General features: G+C 38.3%; 1 protein-coding gene across 1 annotated transcript in view; it reads left to right on the top strand.

Annotated features, from left to right (window-relative positions):
- TMC1 (transmembrane channel like 1) overlaps window positions 1–20,472 on the top strand; it is a 169,528-nt gene that overhangs the window by 90,387 nt on the left and 58,669 nt on the right. The window contains exons 9-12 of the mRNA XM_058565372.1: window positions 406–496; window positions 6,055–6,136; window positions 15,474–15,580; window positions 18,897–18,995. Coding sequence (XP_058421355.1) covers window positions 406–496; window positions 6,055–6,136; window positions 15,474–15,580; window positions 18,897–18,995 — 379 coding nt within the window. The remainder of the gene's footprint in view (window positions 1–405; window positions 497–6,054; window positions 6,137–15,473; window positions 15,581–18,896; window positions 18,996–20,472) is intronic.

Below are 20,472 nucleotides of genomic sequence, written 5' to 3'. Positions count from 1 at the left end.
TTGCTGTATGTGAGACGCGGCCTTGCTGCCGGAGAAGCGGTTCGTCGGTGCACGCCCGGGATCCGAACCCCGGGCCGCCAGTAGTGGAGTGTGTGCACTTAACCGCTAAGCCACGGTGCCGGCCCTGGGTTTTCTATTTTGATACAGCATAAATTCCTTGCTTTTCAATGACTCCAGCTGATTAATAAATAAGAATAAAATACGTATCTTATTCTCCCTGGCCAGAATTTAAAAACTTAAACATCCGTTATAAATTCCTAGGTTGTGAAATTCAGTTTAGATTCACTTGTTAAGGGTCTGGAATAAAAAGATAGCAGATCTAATAAAATTAAATGTCCACTACTACCTCTATATTCTATTAATTTCAATCCACCCCCCACCCCTTATTTTGTTTTATTTTTTCAGGGAAGCAAAAAAATTTGTGAGTGAAAATGAAGGAGTTCTTGGGAAAGGAAAAGGAAAACGGTGGTTTGCATTTAAGATGATGATGGCCAAGGTAAGTATTTCGTAATTCAGTTTGGTTGACACCATGTATTCTCAATGGAAGCCATATTGCCCCCAAGGGTGAGAAAATTGGTTCCGTTCTGAGGGAGTGAAAAAAATCTTCTACTCTATATGTAAAAAGCACAGATACATATGTAGGACATACACAGCATATCTGTGGTATTAAAATTTGGGGCAGGGGGCAATTCAGAAAAAAAAAATCGTCAAAAAATGCTCCTTAGAGGAGTTAACATGAAACATAAGTTGAGAAACCTTGATTTATGGCAAAAGACTGACATGTGTGATTTTGTCACTTCCAAATGTAAGATTGTGCCCCTTTCATTTTCATTTCCTGGTAGTTAAGGGGTTCTGGGCCAAGGTTTCTTTCTCAAAATGTCTGCAGGTTACAGGGATGTATAGCTCTTCTCTACCAGGAACATCAACTATAAATTGGATAGAAAATAAGAAAAAAAAAATGATATACCAATATAAATGCAAGTTTTTGGAAAAGATAGAAAAGAACTAACATTTATTTAGTATTTACTATATGCCAAGCACTGAATTGAATCCTTCTATAAAGTTACCATATTTAATTCTCAAAGCAAAATACGTACGTAGGTACTATTATCCCCTCTTTACAAATGTTATGCCACCTGTAAGCTAACTGTATTCTCATAAAGATGGAGTTTTGTGAATAAAGTTTATATAGCTTAAAAATGAAATATATGTAGATAGACACATCTATGATATATTTATATATCTGATTAGTTTTGCCCGTTTTTACAATTTAAATAAATTGAATCATGTAGTATTTATGCTTTTATTTCTGGCTTCTTTGATGAAATATTATGTTCATGAGATATATCCATGGTGTGGGAGTTATAGTTCATTTTTATTGGTGTGTTGTATTCCACTGTATGCAGATATCACAATTTATTTATCCATCCTATTGTAGATGGACATTTGGATTGCTTCTAGTTTGGGTAATCTTCTGAACTTCAGACTTGTCTCATATTATTATTATTATTTTTTAATTTTTTGTTTATTGCAGTTTATAACATTGGTTTATAACATTGTATGAATTTCGGGTGTACATCATTATACTTCTATTTCTGCATAGATTACATCATGTTCACCACCCAAATACTAATTACAACCCATCACCACACACATGTGCCAAATTATCCCTTTCACCCTCCTCCCTCCCCCCTTCCCCTCTGATAACCACCAATCCAATCTCTGTCTCTATGTGTTTGTTTATTGTTGTTATTATCTACTACTTAATGAAGGAAATCATACGGTATTTGACCTTCTCCCTCTGACTTATTTCACTTTGCATAACACCCTCAATGTCCATCCATGTTGTCATAAATGGCTGGATTTCATCGTTTCTTATGGCTGAGTAGTATTGCATTGTGTACATATACCACAGCTTCTTTATCCATTCGTCCCTTGATGGGCACTTAGGTTGCTTCCAAGTCTTGGCTATTGTGAATAACGCTGCAATGAGCACAGGGGTGCATGTATCTTTACGCATTGGTGTTTTCAAGTTCTTTGGGTAAATACCCAGCCGTGGAATAGCTGGATCATATGGTAGTTCTATCCTTGATTTTTTGAGGAATCTCCATACTGTTTTCCATAGTGGCTGCACCAGTTTGCACTCCCACCAGCAGTGTATGAGAGTTCTCTTCTCTCCACATCCTCTCCAACACTTGTTGTTTCCTGTCTTGTTAATTATAGCCATTCTGACGGGCATGAGGTGATATCTCATTGTAGTTTTGATTTGCATTTCCCTGATAGCTAATGATTTTAAACATCTTTTCATGTGTCTGTTGGCCATCTGTATATCTTCTTTGGAGAAATGTCTGTTCAGGTCTTTTGCCCATTTTTTAATTGGGTTGTTAGTTTTTTTGTTGTTGAGATGCATGAGTTCTTTATATATTTTGGAGATTAAGCCCTTATCAGATGTATGGTTTGCAAATATCTTCTCCCAATTGTTAGGTTGTCTTTTCGTTTTGTTGATGGTTTCCTTTGCTGTGCAGAAGCTTTTTAGTTTGATGTAGTCCCGTTTGTTTATTTTTTCTATTTTTTCTCTTGCCCGGTCAGGCATGGTGCTTGAAAATATGTTGCTAAGACCGATGTCGAAGAGCGTACTGCCTATGTTTTCTTCTAGAAGTTTCATAGTTTCAGGTCTTACATTCAAGTCTTTAATCCATTTGGAGTTAATTTTTGTGTATGGTGTAAGGTAAGGGTCTACTTTCATTGTCTTGCATGTGGCTATCCAGTTTTCCCAACACCATTTATTGAAGAGACTTTCTTTTCTCCATTGTATGTTCTTGGCTCCTTTGTAAAAGATTAGCTGTCCATAGATGTGTGGGTTTATTTCTGGGCTTTTGATTCTATTCCATTGATCTGTGTGTCTGTTTTTGTGCCAGTACCATGCTGTTTTGGTTACTATAGCTTTGTAGCATATTTTGAAATCAGGGAGTGTGATACCTCCAGCTTTGTTCTTTTTTCTCAGGATTCCTTTAGCTATTCGAGGTCTTTTGTTGTTCCACATACATTTTAGGATTCTTTGTTCTATTTCTGTGAAAAATGTTGTTGGAACTTTGATAGGGATTGCATTGAATCTATAGATTGCTTTAGGAAGTATGGACATCTTAACTATGTTAATTCTTCCAATCCAAGAGCACGGAATATCTTTCCATTTCTTTGTGTCATCTTCAATTTCTTTCAGCAATGTTTTATAGTTTTCCGTGTACAGATCTTTCACCTCTTTGGTTAAGTTTATTCCTAGGTATTTTATTCTTTTTGTTGCAATTATAAATGGGATTGTACTCTGAATTTCTCTTTCTGCTACTTCGTTGTTAGTGTACAGAAATGCAACTGATTTTTGTATGTTGATTTTGTATCCTGCAACTTTACTATATTCATTTATTACTTCTAAAAATTTTCTGGTGGATTCTTTAGGGTTTTCTATATATAAAATCATGTCATCTGCAAATAGTGACAGTTTCACTTATTTCTTTCCAATTTGGATCCCTTTTATTTCTTTTTCTTGCCTGATTGCTCTGGCTAGGACTTCCAGCACTATGTTAAAGAGGAGTGGTGAGAGTGGGCATCCTTGTCTGGTTCCCGTTCTTAGAGGGATAGCTTTCAGTTTTTCACCATTGAGGATGATATAACCTGTGGGTTTGTCATATATGGCCTTTATTATGTTAAGGTACTTTCCTTCTATACCCATTTTATTCAGGGTTTTTGTCATGAATGGATGCTGTATCTTGTCAAATGCTTTCTCTGCGTCTATTGAGATGATCATGTGATTTTTATTCTTCATTTTATTAATGTGGTGTATTACGTTGATTGATTTGTGAATGTTGAACCATCCCTGCATACCTGGAATAAATCCCACTTGATCATGGTGTATAATCTTTTTAACGTATTGTTGTATGCGATTTGCTCGTATTTTGTTGAGGATTTTTGCATCAATGTTCATCAATGATATTGGCTTGTAATTTTCTTTTTTTTGTGTTGTCCTTGTCTGGTTTTGGTATCAGGGTAATGTCGGCTTCATAGAATGAGTTAGGGAGCTTCCCCCACTCCTCAATTTTTTGGAAGAGTTTGAGAAGGATAGGTATTAAGTCTTCTTTGAATGTTTGGTAGAATTCCCCAGGGAAGCCATCTGGTCCTGGACTTTTATTTTTGGGGAGGTTTTTGATTACTGTTTCGATATCCTTACTGGTGATTGGTCTATTCAAATTCTCTACTTCTTCTTGATCCAGTTTTGGAAGGTTGTATGAGTCTAAGAATTTATCCATTTCTTCCAGATTGTCGAATTGGTTGGCATATAGCTTTTCATAGTATTCTCTTATAATCTTTTGTATTTCTGAGGTGTCTGTTGTAATTTCTCCTCTTTCATTTCTGATTTTACTTATTTGTGCCTTCTCTCTTTTTTTCTTGGTGAGTCTAGCTAAAGATTTGTCAATTTTGTTTATCTTTTGAAAGAACCAGCTCTTGGTTTTATTAATTTTTTCTATTGTTCTTTTAGTCTCTATTTCATTTATTTCTGCTCTGATTTTTATGATTTCCCTTCTTCTACTGATTTTGGGCTTTGTTTGTTCTTCTTTTTCGAGTTCCTTTAGGTGCATTGTTAGATTGTTTATTTGAGATTTTTCTTGTTTGTTGAGATAGGCCTGTATTGCTATAAACTTCCCTCTTAGAACTGCTTTTGCTGTATCCCATAAATTCTGGCATGTCATATTTTCATTTTCATGTGTCTCCAGGTATTTTTTGATTTCTTCTTTGATTTCTTGGTTGACCTAGTCATTGTTCAGTAGCATTTTGTTTAATCTCCACTTATTTGTGTCTTTTCTGATTTTCTTCCTATAGTTGATTTCCAGTTTCATACCGTTGTGGTCAGAAAAGATGCTTGGTATTATTTCAATCTTCTTAAATTTATGGAGACTTTGTTTTGTGGCCTAATATGTGATCAATCCTGGAGAATGTTCCATGTGCATTTGAAAAGAACGTGTATTCTTCGGTTTTTGGATGGAATGCTCCTGGCTCAGGGCCCCGCTCCACTAGGGAGGGCTGCGCACCTTTGGGTTGCTCCCTGGCAGCCGTGAGGCGCTGCGGCTTGTGAAGCCGGTGTTTTTTCTCTCCAGAAGGGAGTTTCTGCCTCTTCCACCTCAGTTAGGATTGTCTATTGTTGCAGGAGTTCCTCTTATCCAGTTTTCAGTTCTGTCTCAGGGGTAATTTTTCCACGAGTAGTTGTAAATTGGCTGTGTCCGCGGGAGGAGGTGAGCTCAGAGTCTGCTTACGCTGCCATCTTGACTTCTCTACCCACATTGTATCATTGTATTTCTCTCATACTATTATTTAGGCTCTACGTGCCTGTCCAGCTCCCACATTATCCCAGCAGAATGTGCACATATGCAAAGTTATCTGCCTCGTTCCCATTCTTCCTAGTGGTCAGCTTGACCATGGATTGCCCAATAATGTGGAGTAATATGGAAGCAAGAACTTTATAAAAACTAGTTTATGATACTTTCTCTTCTTTCCTTTCCTATGACACCAGACCTTTCCATTTAGCTGACTGCTCTACCTCTACCAGAATGAAAACTGTGCCGTCATCGCACTTACCATCCTGTATTGAAGTTACCTGTTTGCGTACAGTCTACTCTAGTAGACCCAAAAGCCCTTCAAGGCAGGAACTATGTCTTACTCATATTTCATTAATTCCTTCATCATGAATATTAAACACATACCATTTGCTGATCACCTTATTACGTGCTAACTCGTCTCCCCAGAATAAACAGATCTTTCTTGGTGGTCATTATTTTTACTGTGAAACAAGGAGTCAATAAACATTTGAATTGAATTGGTCTAGGGGTGGGTGGGGAACAGGGAGGCAAGTGAAACCTACTTTTACTTTTTTCCAAAAAGCAATATGCGGTGCCAGAGAGATCTTTCCAAGCTCATTGTCTTGAGATATTTTGGGATGGGGTGGGGGATAAATATCTTGACGAACAAGAAGTTGGGTTTTACTGTTGCACTTGGCTTCCTTTTCAGAAATGGGCAAAATTTCTCCGTGATTTTGAGAACTTCAAAGCTGCTTGTGTCCCATGGGAAAATAAAATCAAGGCCATTGAAAGTAAGTGCTCAGCAGCTCTCATTAGATGGAGAAGGTTGTCTTAGACAAATGTCTCACAGGCTTATCAGATGTCTTTCTCAGTTTCTGTGTTATTGGAAGATTAAAAACAAGAAAACAAATAAATCAACAAAAACATTTTTTATATCCTCTTTGCTCACTGTGAAGATTTGCTAGCACTTATCAATCACGGCACTGGAGATGCCACTTTCTCTTTCTACGTTAGATCAAAATATTCTCATTTTGACCTGTTTTATCCCCTACACAGGGAAGTCAGTATTGTGCACAATGACACTGAGTCATATCATTGGGAAGGCAGAGATTTTATTTTGGCAATAACATGACATTGAAAATATATACTCTCATGAACGATAGACATAATCAAAATGAACAATGTCTAAAAACAGTGAATAAATCTTAAAGCCTCATTTTCAAACCTCTGAAGTAGAATAAGCAATCATCATCTAGGAACTTGCTATGAATATCGTATTGTGCCTTCATTTTTTACAATATTCATAGTGTACAGAGAAGGTGGGAGAATATACTCAATCAAAAACCTATCGAGTACCATGTTCTAGGCTTAGAAGAAGGCAAATAAAAATGTCAAAATATTGTAAATATAAGTAAATCATTTTTAAAAATAATAAAGAAGGTAAAGAAAAAGAGATAACATTTAAAACAGTTTTGAGCAAATCTTGCCATCTTCTGGTTTCTAAGAGTTGTGACTGGGATCTGATTTTCTTCCAGGCCACTCTAGATCGCGAGGCAGGTTTTCCTGCTGGTTAAACGTGGCGTTGCGTAATTAAAATGGAGGCTCCATAGGGAGCTAACACAGTTGAGGGATATTGCACTGACATGATCGGGCAGGTTTCAGGAGTGACTATCCCTCAGTCCTCTGTCTCTCAAAACAAATAGCAATGAATTAAAATACATCCACTCATTAACTGCGCTTCTTCCCACATATTCCTGTACTATCCCTTTCCTGCTTTGTTTTCCTCCTTAACACTTATCACTATCCAAAATACTATATTTTTAATTAAATTTAGTTAAAAATATTTTGGTTTATTTTCCAGTTTTATTGAGAAATAATTGACATACATCACTGTATAAGTTTAAGGCGTACAGCATGATGGCTTGATTTACATAATTTGTGAAATTATTACCACAATATGTTCAGCTAACATCTGTCTTCTCATATAGATACAATAAAAAGAAAAGAAAGAAAAAAAATTTTCCTTGTGATGAGAACTCTTAGGATTTACTCTCTTAATAACTTTCCTATACATCATACAGCAGTGTTAGCTATACGTAGTCATCACGTTATACGTTACACCCCTAGTACTTGTTTATCTGATAACTGGAAGTTTGGACCTTTTGATCACCTTCCTCCAGTTCCCCCTCCCCCTGCCCCAGCCTCTGGTAACCACAAGTCTGATCTTTCTTTCTATGAGTTTGGTTTTTTTCTTTTTTTAGATTCTACATATAAGTGAAATCATAAAGTATTTGTCTTTGTCTGATTTATTTCATTTAGCATAATACCTTCAAGGTCCATCCATCCAAGGTCACAAATGGTTGGACTGTAATTTCATTTCATTTTATTTTGTGTTCATTTCTTCCAATGGACATGAAAGCAGAGATTTTGTTTTGTTCATTCCTGGATCCCCAGGCCTAAAACACACTTAGCCTTAATAAGCATCTCAAATAAAATTAAATAGTAGAGGGGCTGGCCCAGTGGCACAGTAGTTAGGTGCACGCGCTCTGCTTTGGCAGCCCAGTGTTCACAGGTTCAGATCCCGGCACGCACCAATGCACTGCTTGTCAAGCCATGCTGTGGCAGCGTCCCATATAAAAAGTAGAGGTAGATAGGCATGGATGTTAGCCCAGGGCCAATCTTCCTCAGCAAAAAGGAGGAGGATTGGCATCGGATGTTAGCTGAGGGTGGATCTTCCTCACACACACACACACACACACACACACAAAATTAAATAGTAGATACCCTCCAAGTGTCTACCATTCTAGGAAATGGAAAAAGGAATTTAGACACATCAAAAACGAATAGGCATCATGGAATTCTTAGGTTTCAACTGTGCAGCTGAAATATGGTACCTTGAGAGGCATTGAGGAACATAAGGCCATTTGGAGCATTAAGATCCTCATACAATTTGTGTGGGAAGAACTCTTGATTTGCTTCTTACTTTGCCACAGATTAGCTGTTGACTTTGAGCCATCATTGAATCTCTCTGGGCCTCAGTCTACTCGTTTGTAAATGGTAGGGTTGAATCTCCAGTTAAGAGATGTATCCCAAGAAATTCGTAATCAATGATATGTAAAATATATACATTTAAAAATTATTTATTTTTAAGGTACACTACAGCAGGTTCCAGCCTATCTCAATAATAATGTCATGCTCACTTATGTTACAATAGCATATTCTGAGTGGGATAGAAACAGATGGGATTATTTTTACTGCCAAAAATTGCACACAGGAATGATAATTGCTGTGTTTGTGATTGCACACAGGTAATAATTTCACAAATTATGTAAATCAAGCCATCATGCTGTACGCCTTAAACTTATACAGTGATGTATGTCAATTATTTCTCAATAAAACTGGAAAATAAACCAAATGACCACAATAGATCATGTGTGTCACAGTGAGAAAGACAGATTGAGAGCTATTCAATAATACTTTCAGTTATCTTCCCTCTTCCCCTTGTCCTTCAGAAAATTTGGAACAGTCAAGCTGAAGAATTCAAGCAAATGTAGATTATTTACCCTTCCATATGTAATTTCTTATTTGATTAGGTTGTCCTGATTTTTTCACCTTTAATGGTGTTTTGCCTCACTAGGTAGAATTGACCCTTGTTTTCTATTCTATCAACAATCACCACAACCACCGTTTATTGAGTGCTACCATGAGTCAGACACTCTACAAACATTATTTCACTTAACACTCTACAAACATTATTTCATTTAATCTTCAACGCGCCTGCAATGTGCACATTAGCCTTCCCATTTTAGAGTTGTGGTTACATAACTATACCAGAATTAGTTAGTAGAGGGGCCGAGATATAAGGTGAAGTCTGTCTGGGCCCAAAGCTTGTGCTTTTCTCAGTGTGGCATGCTGATTTTTACTTTGAGGAAGATTTTATAAACATTTTCGTTTGCACCAGGTCCTAGAGAGGATTCTACCAGGCCAATGGCAAGATGAGTAGTTGTAGATTTCCTTGATAGTTATCCTGTTTGCAAAATTATTTCCCATTTTCTTATGTATTTGTTTTTGAATAAGTTATTTGTTTAATTATATATTTCATATTCTATATGATGCTTAAGATGCTTAATATACTAAGATTTTTGTGATAATCATAAGCACACCATATGATTTTGGACTATTGTGTCAGTTGAAAAGTATGAAACCTATGTAAGAGTGTATTAGCAGAGTCATTGTGTCAGACTAACCATCTCATAGAAAGTACTCTACCGAAGATAGGGAAAGAGTGATGATCTCTGAAGCTGGACTGAAGGGAGAGGGGGAAAAAATGGGACATGAAATTGGTTTTCTAAAAGTCAAGATCTTTTTGCCCCTCACTGGTTCCATAGTTTGGGCAAAGTTTTACATCTTTGGCCTTCTGTTTCTACGTTTGGAGTTTCCACAAAATTCGGAGTTTAACTAGTTACAACACAAGGCCATTTCCAACCCAACATTCTATGATTTATAAATTACCATCAGTTTTAAATGTACATGTAAGCAAGTGAAGTTCTTTACTTTATCCTTTTGAGGGATAAATTATTAAAACAGTTAAATGGAAACATTTATACTGAGAGACCTGCATAATTTACATTCTCTGCAAATTCTTTTCAGAAAAAAGTAGGTTAAACATGTATCCTATTTATAAAATACATATTTTATATTATAAAATGAATGTAACTGCTTTTCTCTTAAAGAAATAATCTTACAAAATTTTCAGAAATATTGTTATATTCCTTTTGAAAGTCAGAATCGTCTAACATATATCTCATTTAATCTTCAGAATAAACTTGATTAATTAATTGAGCAAATACATACTGAATGCATACCATTTATTAGGCATGTTTCCAGGCATTGGGGATGCCATGCTGATGAAGAAAGGCAAGGACTCTGCCCTCATTGATCTTACATCCAAATGTGTTAATGTGTGTGTGGAAGGGTAAGGTGGGTGCAGAAGACACATTATAAGATATAAGCAATTAAATAAAGAAGATGATTATGGGTTGTGGTAAGGTGCATATTCAATAGAGGAGCAGTTGATCTCCATTCCCAATGGTCTATCTAATGCACCTAACCCTCACTCTCTGCTCAATCTCTAAATAAATGCTAAACAAATATTTTTAAAATGTGGTTTTAAAGGAGTCCCAAATTGCCAGGCTTCACTAAATTTCCACAAAGCTCTGCCCAATCATTGGCAGAATCAAGAGTGGAACTCAAGTCAGAGTCTAATACTCATGCTGTTTCCATCTTGAGTCCAGTAATTCCTGGAGCCTTTTACTCTTGTGGACCAAGTATTCACCTGATGACTCCCAACTTTTTTTTACATAGAAAATAGATCTGATAATTCCTGCCACACAGAGATGCTGTGAAGTTCTACATCACATGGGGATGCTGTTGAGTTTTACTGTCCTGCCAGCCTTGTGAAGGGGTCACACCTAAAACCTTGGGGTTGCCCACAAGAATGCACCTTATTTAACCACATTGTATTGCATATTGTGCTGAAGAAGCTGTATATTTGTACTCACAGGAAATATAATCTATACCCATTGTGGCACCAGCATTACTGTTAAAACCATGAATTAAATCGTTGAATGTCTTTCTAAGCTGGAGATTACAAACCTTTCTCAGAATTGAAATCCACTTCTTTCTAATAGTATATTACAGCATCAAAATTAAAGTGTGAGAGACCTATTTTTATGACTGGAAAGATCTTCAGCTAGGTAACCCTAAGCATGGAGTTTAAACTTCATGTTTCTTTATTGGCTTAAGGGCTCCAGAAAATACAAATCAAATTTGCCACATTTAATGCCTTATCCCTAGACCAGGCTGAAAGAAGCTACTTCACGTCTTAGCCTCACAAGACGGTGTTTATATTGTACTCATACAGCAGGTGAATTAATCGATCTTTTCCCATTTAGAAATGTTTATGTTTATCTGCTTGTCTCATTACCCATCTGTTCAAGGGGAAATTATACATGATGACAGATTACAAATTACTTTGCCTTAATAATAAATAACCGGGGGGAGAGGTGAAACTTCAATCTTAATTTAAAAGAAACACAAGAAAATTCGGGAGCAAGAATATTGCATAAGCTTAAGGCCTCACATTAATACAAACCAAAGACTCTGTTTTAATATATTAATAATTCACGATGGAGCCAGCATTTATTAGTTAGATTAAAGAAAAAAAGAATTGGTCATTTATGGGCACTGTAAATTTGTGAATTTGACCAGCATTAGCTGATTGATGGATATTATCTGTATCTATTCTTTCAGACACACACATTCATTGCATATTTATTCTATATAGCATAGTTTTTTAAAGAAATTAATTTAACTATGACTCTACTTGAAGGGCAATATTATAGCATTGTGGTTAAGGGAGATCTGGATTTGGAGTCAAACCTCTATAGATCAAGACTACCTGGTATAGAACCCTGGCTCCATCATTTACTAGCTATGCAACCTACGGAATTAAGTCTGTAAAATGGGAGTACAATAGACTCTCTGGCAGGGATTTGAGAGTTAAATGAATTAATACAGAGAGATCAAAATAGGTGTCTGAAAGATTCATTAAATGTTAGCTATTATTACTGTTAATCAAGTCTTAGATCAGTCAACTGCTATATTCAAGTTTTTGATTCCCCATCCACACAGTGGGACTAATAATACTTAACCAGGTTCTAGAGGCGGTAAAATGAGTTGATTCCAGTAAAGTTCTTAATATACGTGATTGACCATCAAGATACTTTAGTTATTATTATTATTATTATTACCCATTATTGTTCTTTTCAAGAATGAATCGGTTTTATCTGATGGACTAAGCACAAGGCAATGACTGTTGTTTTCATTTATGATCTTTCAGCCACACTGTACTAAGGTTTCTGTTTTTGGTGAACACCAGTTTCAGTCAACAACCTTTGGAAGGATAGAACCGCTGGAATAAATGGGTGTGAAGAAAGAAGATTTCTTTTTTTCATTTTTGTGTTGAGGCAGAGAAAGGTCCCATGGAGCTTTGATGTCAACCAGTTTTTCTCTCCCTTAAGCTCTTTGTTTTGTTATTGTTCTCTCCTCTCTGCCACTGCTAGGTGTGATGTAGAAGAAATTGTCTTCTGGATTCCTCAGTCCCTTTCACCTGTTTCCGGGTCGCTCCTATAATCACTCTAATTTTAACGAAATCTGTTTTGCTACAATTCATTTTCTTTACACTTAGGATTCTGCAAAGGAAAGGTTTAGCCATCACTTCTCTACCTCCAAATAAAATAGTTGTGAAGCCACTTTCAAGTCTAAAAACTGGAGTTTGGAAGCTTTGGGCTCTAAAGTATATTTCATCCATAATGAATATGAATTATATATGGGGAGGGGATACTTTCTGAAACATTTTAATTTGCTCCTCTTTTTTGTCTTTAGGTATATTTACACTCTAGACTCAATGTAAGGAACTCATTTGCCAGGGGTTGTGAATAGGGGGCTGGGAGAGGGTGAGCTGTGGTGCTGATTAGAAAAGCAAAACTGTAAAAAGCCAGGAAGGAAGGAAGGGAGACAGGAAGGAAGGAAGAAAGGAAGAAGGGAAGGAAGGAGGAAGGGAAGGCAAGAAGGAAGGGTGGGTCAGTATCCTGTGCTTGGGACTCTATACCAGATGGTCTCGTGTGTTTCCAAGGAAAAATTTACCCTGGATACCTAGAGAGGGACGTTCTCCTCCAGTTAATGAGTAACTGTAATGGCTAATAAGCTGGAAGGCCACTGCCTTCAATAAAATATGACGAGTGAACCTGGCTGAGGCAGTCCTCAGGTAGTCGTTACCAGAGAACATAGATAACAGCCATGACATGACATGAAATCACTGGAAGCCGGGTGGATGATCAGATGTCCTAGCTGGGGTGGATCTGCTTATCATTTCTGCAGATAGACCATTGCATCTGGTTACAGCACCTGGGGGCAGGGAGTGTTTATCAAAAGCATACGCTTCTAGAAATGTTGTAGAACTCTGCACCCCTCCACAAAGTGAAATGAATTGAGGTCTTTCTTTTGAGCATAAAGAAAAACAAATATTCAGACTTCAAAATAATTGATTTCTTTCAAAATGTCCAATTAAACATTGACTTCCTTCTAAATTTCTGTAAAAACTGTTGCTGTGTTATGGGAATAGGTAAGATGGTACCTAAAGAATAGACTAAGTTCCAGAAATAGAGGGATGACTCGCGTGTGAGATCAGCCTCACGTTAGTAAGCAGAAGCTGCAATTTGCTCCACAACAACCTCCCTCCTCCTGAAATAATGTTTCCCCACCGGGAATGTTTCAAAGCCAGAAAGCCCAAGAAAACCATTGGTCTCACTGGAGGTACTTTGCTGAACGGTCAGGACAAAGGGGTTGATGCAGCGGGTTGCTGAGGATGTTTATGGTTTCTTCTTGGGCAACTGAGAATGGAAATTGGGCAGATTAGGAAAACTATCAACTTGATGTTGAACCTTAAGTGATTATCAAAGAACCTTTGGCTTTTGTTAATCTGCGAAATCTCGACCTGAGACTTCAAATTCCTGTTTGTTTTGCCTCTTCTAGTCTCTGATTTAAGAAAATGCTGTTTTTTCCCTCAATCAATAAGAATTGGACAGATCACTTCTCTTTTCACTGGGGTGAGTGCGAGTTGACAGCACATCCTTGCCTATCCCCTCTCAATTCACTCCCCAAGCTGAAGTGATTTTCAAGGTCACGTTCCACCCCACCCCCCACCCCCACTGCTTAACACCTGTCAATGACTTATCACATGTAAAATAAAATCCTCACTTTTTCCCTTTCCTTGAGAGGCCCTGACAATGTGGTTTGGCATCTGTCTTCATGCTCATCTGTCACCACGTTCCCTTCTTCCCTGTCCCCCAACCACATAGGCCTTAGTTGTATTCCTCAATTGTCTCAAGCTCCTGCCTCCCTCACAGTATTTGTTCCTGCTCTTTCCTCTGCTTGAGCTGCTCTTCCCCAGCTCTGGGCATTGCTGCCTCTTCCTCCAACTTCCAATCTCTGCTCAGATGTCGCCTTCTCTGATACACGTTCCTCAACAAACCTATCTAAAGTCAGTCCTCTCGATATTTTATCTTCCTCCCTCTAGGACTTATCTGGCTATAATGATTATATATATATAATTTTTATAATAATATAATTCTATGTAATATTATATATCATATATATACAATATATATTATATACAACATGCATATATAATATGCAATATATAATATGTATACATGCAGTATTACATATCATATCTGGTATAATATACCATGTTTAATATATATATGATATATATCACAATAACATGCATATATAATATATAAAGTACATACATATAATATGCATAATATATAATATTACACATAATATCATACACCCATATAATATGTGATATATTTTTATTTTTTATTTTTTAATTCCTGCATATTTATTGTTTCTACCCCTCACTAAAATGTAAGTTGTGTTAGGGCAGCATCCCTGTCTGTGACATTGTGTTTCACATCCAAGATAATTCCTGACAGAAGATACTTTAAGTATGTGAAGAGTGAATGAGTGAACTTCAGCTTCTATGCTGTCCCTGTAGAATGCCTGTTATGCAGGGAAACAGCACAGGATGGTCTGTAGGATAATCAGTCAGAAAGAATGAGGTCAACTTTTTTGAGGAAAGTATTGTTTCCTGAGAAAAAGGTGGAAGAAGTACAGTAATTATAGTGATAATGATAGCTAACTACTGGCCAGGCACTGTAGTAACCACTTTACATATATTTGCTTGCTTAACTGTATTAACTCAAGGAACAAAATGGGCTCTTCAAATAGCAACTCTACCTGTTAAGCAAAAGGCAGCTTTCCCTGGATGGACTCTAGAAGCATGGGTCACAGTCATTCTATACAACTACATCTACATAGCAGAGAGGACTTTCATCTGATTAACAGTTTCTCTTCCTGGTTAGAAAAAGAATACTACACACTGTAAATGTGGAGAGAACCAATGTGTGGCAATGAGCAGATTTGTTTTGGAAGGCACCAAGTCATGACTTTTGTTTTGTTTTGATCTCTCTTTCAACCTTTTTATTTTCTTTTTAATAGGTCAGTTTGGCTCATCAGTGGCGTCATACTTCCTCTTCTTGAGATGGATGTATGGAGTAAATATGGTTATGTTTATCCTGACATTCAGCCTTATCATGTTGCCAGAGGTGAGATTCTGACTTCCAGTACAAACCATGCCGAAACAAGTGTCTCATGCTATCACTCTCTTAGAACAGTTCTTTTCTCTTCTTTAAGTGTAGAATGACTGGCTACATTCACTCTTAGAGTCACAGTGTTTGTTAACAAGGTTAATGTTCAAAATGGTGCCCATGGGCCAAAGGTCCTAATCCTTGCTCCAAAGGGTATGTGAGCCTCTTGAAATCATATATAAAATGTCGTGTGTATGTTTAAATATACATTTTTATGTGGAAAGGTTCATGGCTTCTATCAGATTCCCAAGGTGGTCCCTGTGCCCAAATGTTAATTGCTCAAGAGGAAGGTTTTGACACCTTGTGAGTTGTATTTATTTATTTTGCCAAGTTTGCTTTGAAATAAATGCTTCTTAACACAACTCAAGACATCCAGCTGTTCTGTCTGAAGAAACACAAAGTGAGCAAATTTTTTTCAGATATAAAGTAAGATAACCCAGACACACACACACACACACACACACACACACACACACAGTGGGGTGGCATGGGGTGGGGTGGTGTGGGGTGAGGTCTCTTTCGACCAAGGTCAGAGAGGAGAGTAAAACAGATAGTGGGTCCAGATGGAAGAAGAAGGCAAAGCTTTGAGCTGTTTTAGAGAAAAGAGTCAACCAGCTAAGGCCAAGAAGAAAGACTGAGGTTGGGGTCTTCACCCATTAGAAGTTAAATGACTCTGACCTCCATGGATGCTTAGCATGCAAAAGTTGGGTTAGGTATGATTTAAGCTACAAAGGGTCTTTTCAGGTATCAGTATTTCAAAGCCAATTTGTTCGATACAGCATTGGCAACGGCCAAAACGAAGTGTTTTGAGTGACTTTTTATCCCCATGGTTTCATATCAGGGCCAGTTTCTGGATCAAGCCTCCACAGGAGCATAATAATACTAACAGTGCCTTACATTCATGAAGAGTTTTAGCTTTTAATAGTGCAAGGCACTTTCGTTTCTTTTACGTACTGAGCCTTACAACAAACTTATGAAGTAGACCATAGAAGAGTTTTTCTTCCCTTATTTTAAAAATGTGGAAACTGAGTCACATAATGCTTATTGGACTTAGTGTTACCACACAAAGGGCATGATCTGCTTGCCGCGAGACAAAAACAGTTTGTCAAGAGGCAAGATGGTGGAAAAGAAAGGGCAGTTTATTACAGCTTGCTAGCAAGGGGGAAGATGGCTGACTAAAGTCTCAAAGAACCATCTTAAGGGGGCACAAAATCTTACAGCAGTTATATAGGCTGGTGGGTGATAGGGGAGGGGTTTAGGAATGTTGACCCTCTGGGACCAGAGGGATGTTGACCAGACTGGGAGTCGCCAGATCTTTCAGTTTTCACTGATGATGGCTATCAGCATAGACTCTCTGTTCGGGGGTCATCACATTCCTAAGGAACTCAAAAGAACAAAGTTATCATCTTATCGCAGCTGGGAGGTACATGCACAAGCAGTGGTTGTAAAATCTACAGAGCAGTTAGATCTCCTGGAGGGTGCATATCCAGCTGGGTTAGTTTGTCAGAGGTCATTCCAAGTTAAATAGGGTTTCTTTTCTACAATATGGTTTCCCTTATGTCAACCTTGTCTTGAGCCGGTATCATTAGCTAATGTCTCCAAGTGAGTTTTGTTTTTTGTTTTAAGCCGATCTGAAACTACGACTCATGATTCCATCTTTTGTCCCAAGATTTTGCACCCTAATCCACTAGTTTTACAATCCTTGAGATAATTCCTGGGGTTCTATGGCTATAGGGCTCATAGAAGACTTAAATCAGAGGTCCTGTATAGTTTATTTCCTAAGCAAAAACTTTCAGGCAATGCAGCAGAATGCATGTATTTCATCTATTTCAAATTAACTCCAGCTTTATTTTTGCTCTTCTCTCTAAGGAAACCTGAAACTCCACCACCAGCTACTATGATGCTCCTTAGTGTCAGATGCAGGGTATAGTGGAGTTTTATCAGCTGCACTTACTCTTTCCCCCACACCATGCTGCCTCCATGTGGAGGAAATGAAAGGCTGTAGCTAATTCGTTCCAACTGTACGAAATTGCAGAATGCCTAATGCGTAGTGGAGGGAGCTGATATGTGTCCGATTGGATGTATTCCTACAGGTTGTGTTAGATGCTGAGGGGCATCCTGTTTTCTGGGCAATGATTACCAACTCCAGTGAAAGAACAAAAGAGGATGGGCACTCTGTATGCTGTCTTTACAGAACCACCACAGGGCAGGACTGGTCACCTTCTGGCAACAAGGCTACGTGTTTCAGCCGCCTCCACCCAGCAGCCTCACTCAGCATTTCTCTGATGTCTTTGCCCTTTTGCCCAAAGTAACTATGTCCCTGGACAAGCCTGAGACCCTAATCTCCTCTGTCCTCTGTGGTCCCCAACTTTGGGGTGAGATAGCATGGGTAGAACCCACTCTCTGTTCTGTTCAGTTCCAAGAAGGCAGGAGGCTGCCCCGGCAGCCATGGGGCTTGCATCAAGGGAAGGAGTAGGGGCTGATTTCCAGCCCTCGCCCAGTCAGGCTCTGCACCCAGGCTTCCATCCACACTCATCCTCCACCCCCCAGCCCCAAAGAAAGGAAGTTTTCATCTCACAGGAGCAGCAGCATCTGCTTGGCAAGCCATATGCCTGCCCTGGGTGCTTTTTCCATTTCTCACCATGGCACCTAGTATGACCCTATTCTTTGCCCTCACTAGCTGGCTCTGCCCCTAATAACTTCTCTTCTAATCTGGAGCACCAGATCAGGGCAGTGAACCTGAACTAGTGGTGAAGCAGATATCACAATCAGGGCGCAGGCTTCCCTCCTACTTGACACCCTCACATTCTGTGAGTGAGTCTCTTGAGTCCTCTCTTCCTTGACACGAGGGAGGAAATCTCCCTCCATCCCCACCCCTAAGGGGTCTTCTCATATAAAGACGTGGGTAGGACAGTTTTCTCGAACACTGTAGTCCCTCAAAAGGCCACCTCTTTCCTTTCCAGACCTCCCCTAAATGAGACCAGTTTGGAGGTGGTGGTGGGTACTGGGGCTTCTCAGCAAGCCTCTGGGCAATGTGGTTGGCCCAATTGCTGGTAGTCTGTCCAGTGAACTTGGAATGCAGGGTCCTTAGCACTCCCTTTGTTCTTAACCCAGGATTTTGTAGTCGATTCCCAGAAAATGGGACCCCACGTGGAGACCCACAGAGTCCCTACGAAAAAGTTTCAGAAGTGCTTTTAAACAAAACCATTTGTGATCACGTGTGGCTCAGATTTTGTTTCCAATTGTTAACTGCTTTCTTTGCTTCTCCATGTAGTACCTCTGGGGTTTGCCATATGGCAGTTTACCTAGAAAAACGGTTCCCAGAGCTGAAGAGGCATCTGCAGCGAACTTTGGAGTGTTGTACGACTTCAATGTGAGTGTCCACACGGCTCTGCTGGTAGGAGGACGGATGTTTCCTTACTCTCTGAAAGCCCGTGGCCTCCTTTTCCAGGGCTGGATGAAGGTCTTAAGAGAGATGTCCCTGCCTTCTATTTAAAAAAAGAAAGAAAGGAAAAGAAAAAAAAAAGTGAATTCGGGTTTAGGAATATGATAATATGATTAAATAGGAATATAGGTTACTGAGTGAAGGTGACCTCAGAGTTCAAAGACTTGAAGCAAATATTCTTATCTCTAACTTTGGAAAAGAGCAAAGGAAGTTTGCAAATGTGCTTTTTGGAAAATCTTGTTGGATTCTTAGGGAATTAGAACTTTTACATTTCATGTTAACCTCTTCACTTCCTTAACAAATCTAGTTAGTATTACCAAATAGTCAATACCAAGTAAAGCTAAATACTAAATACTAAACAATCCTATATTCTAACTTCTAAATAATACTCTAAATATGAGTATCACTCAATTGTGGTACCCAAATGAGCATTACTCCACTATAATGCTAAAATAAATATTACTCTCTGAGCTGCCCTGTGTGGGGATTATTGTTATGGCAGAGACTCATTCCTGCCCATTGAAAAATCATTTCGGAGCATGATGCAAGTCTGTGACAACTATTCAATTCCACACATTGTTTTTAAATAGTAACCAGACTAGAAATATTTGAAAGTGTATGGAATGAGAAAGTAGCAAGGTGGAGATCGGGGGAAATGATATTCAAAGAATTTTTGAAGAGTAGCAAATGAGAATAAAATCTTATGTAGGATGGGGAATGAAGGAAGGACAGAAAAAGAATACATAGTTTTCACATTCACAGTGTTAATATATATATTTCACAGATGTTTTGAATTCTACCTTCCACTCCCCTAAATTGTGAGCTTCCTAAAGAGAGGATAGCATCTGCTACATCTTCTTTGAAACCTCTAATATACCCAACCGGTAGAGGCTTAATGAATCTTGTTGACCGACAATCCAGAGTAAGGCGGAGGATTTGGAGAGCCTTGAGAGAAGAACCATAGAAATTAATTTGTGTGAGCAGTATCAGAAAATGTCAATTTTAAGAAAGGTTCCCAGTCAAGCTAGCTCGTAAGCAGAAGGCATGATGGCAGCTCTGACTTTGTGGCATTTGGAATCTTAAAACACCCCTGCCTTTCATTTCAATTCGGCATTTATTTATTGAATGTAAACATGCGCTGGCTTTATAAAGATGAATGTGACATGATTCTTGACCTCAAGGTACTCATGACAGAAGAAAGATACATAGGCAAATAGTATACAATACGTTGTGCACTAAGATAGCAAAATGAAAAAAAAATCATGGGCAGCCATGAGAAAGTGGTTGTTAATTTTGCTTGGGAGGGTCTGGGTTTCATCGAGGAGATGGCCGTTGAGTTAGATTTTACTTCTTACGTTTTGTTTCGCCTTTCTATCACTTCTTACTTCTTCCATCTCTCTCTCTC

Source organism: Diceros bicornis, chromosome 22, assembly GCF_020826845.1.
Source record: "Diceros bicornis minor isolate mBicDic1 chromosome 22, mDicBic1.mat.cur, whole genome shotgun sequence".
Classification (NCBI taxonomy): Eukaryota; Metazoa; Chordata; class Mammalia; order Perissodactyla; family Rhinocerotidae; genus Diceros; species Diceros bicornis.
Note: the sequence above shows the minus strand (reverse complement) of the source record. Positions and strands in the feature narration are given on the sequence as shown.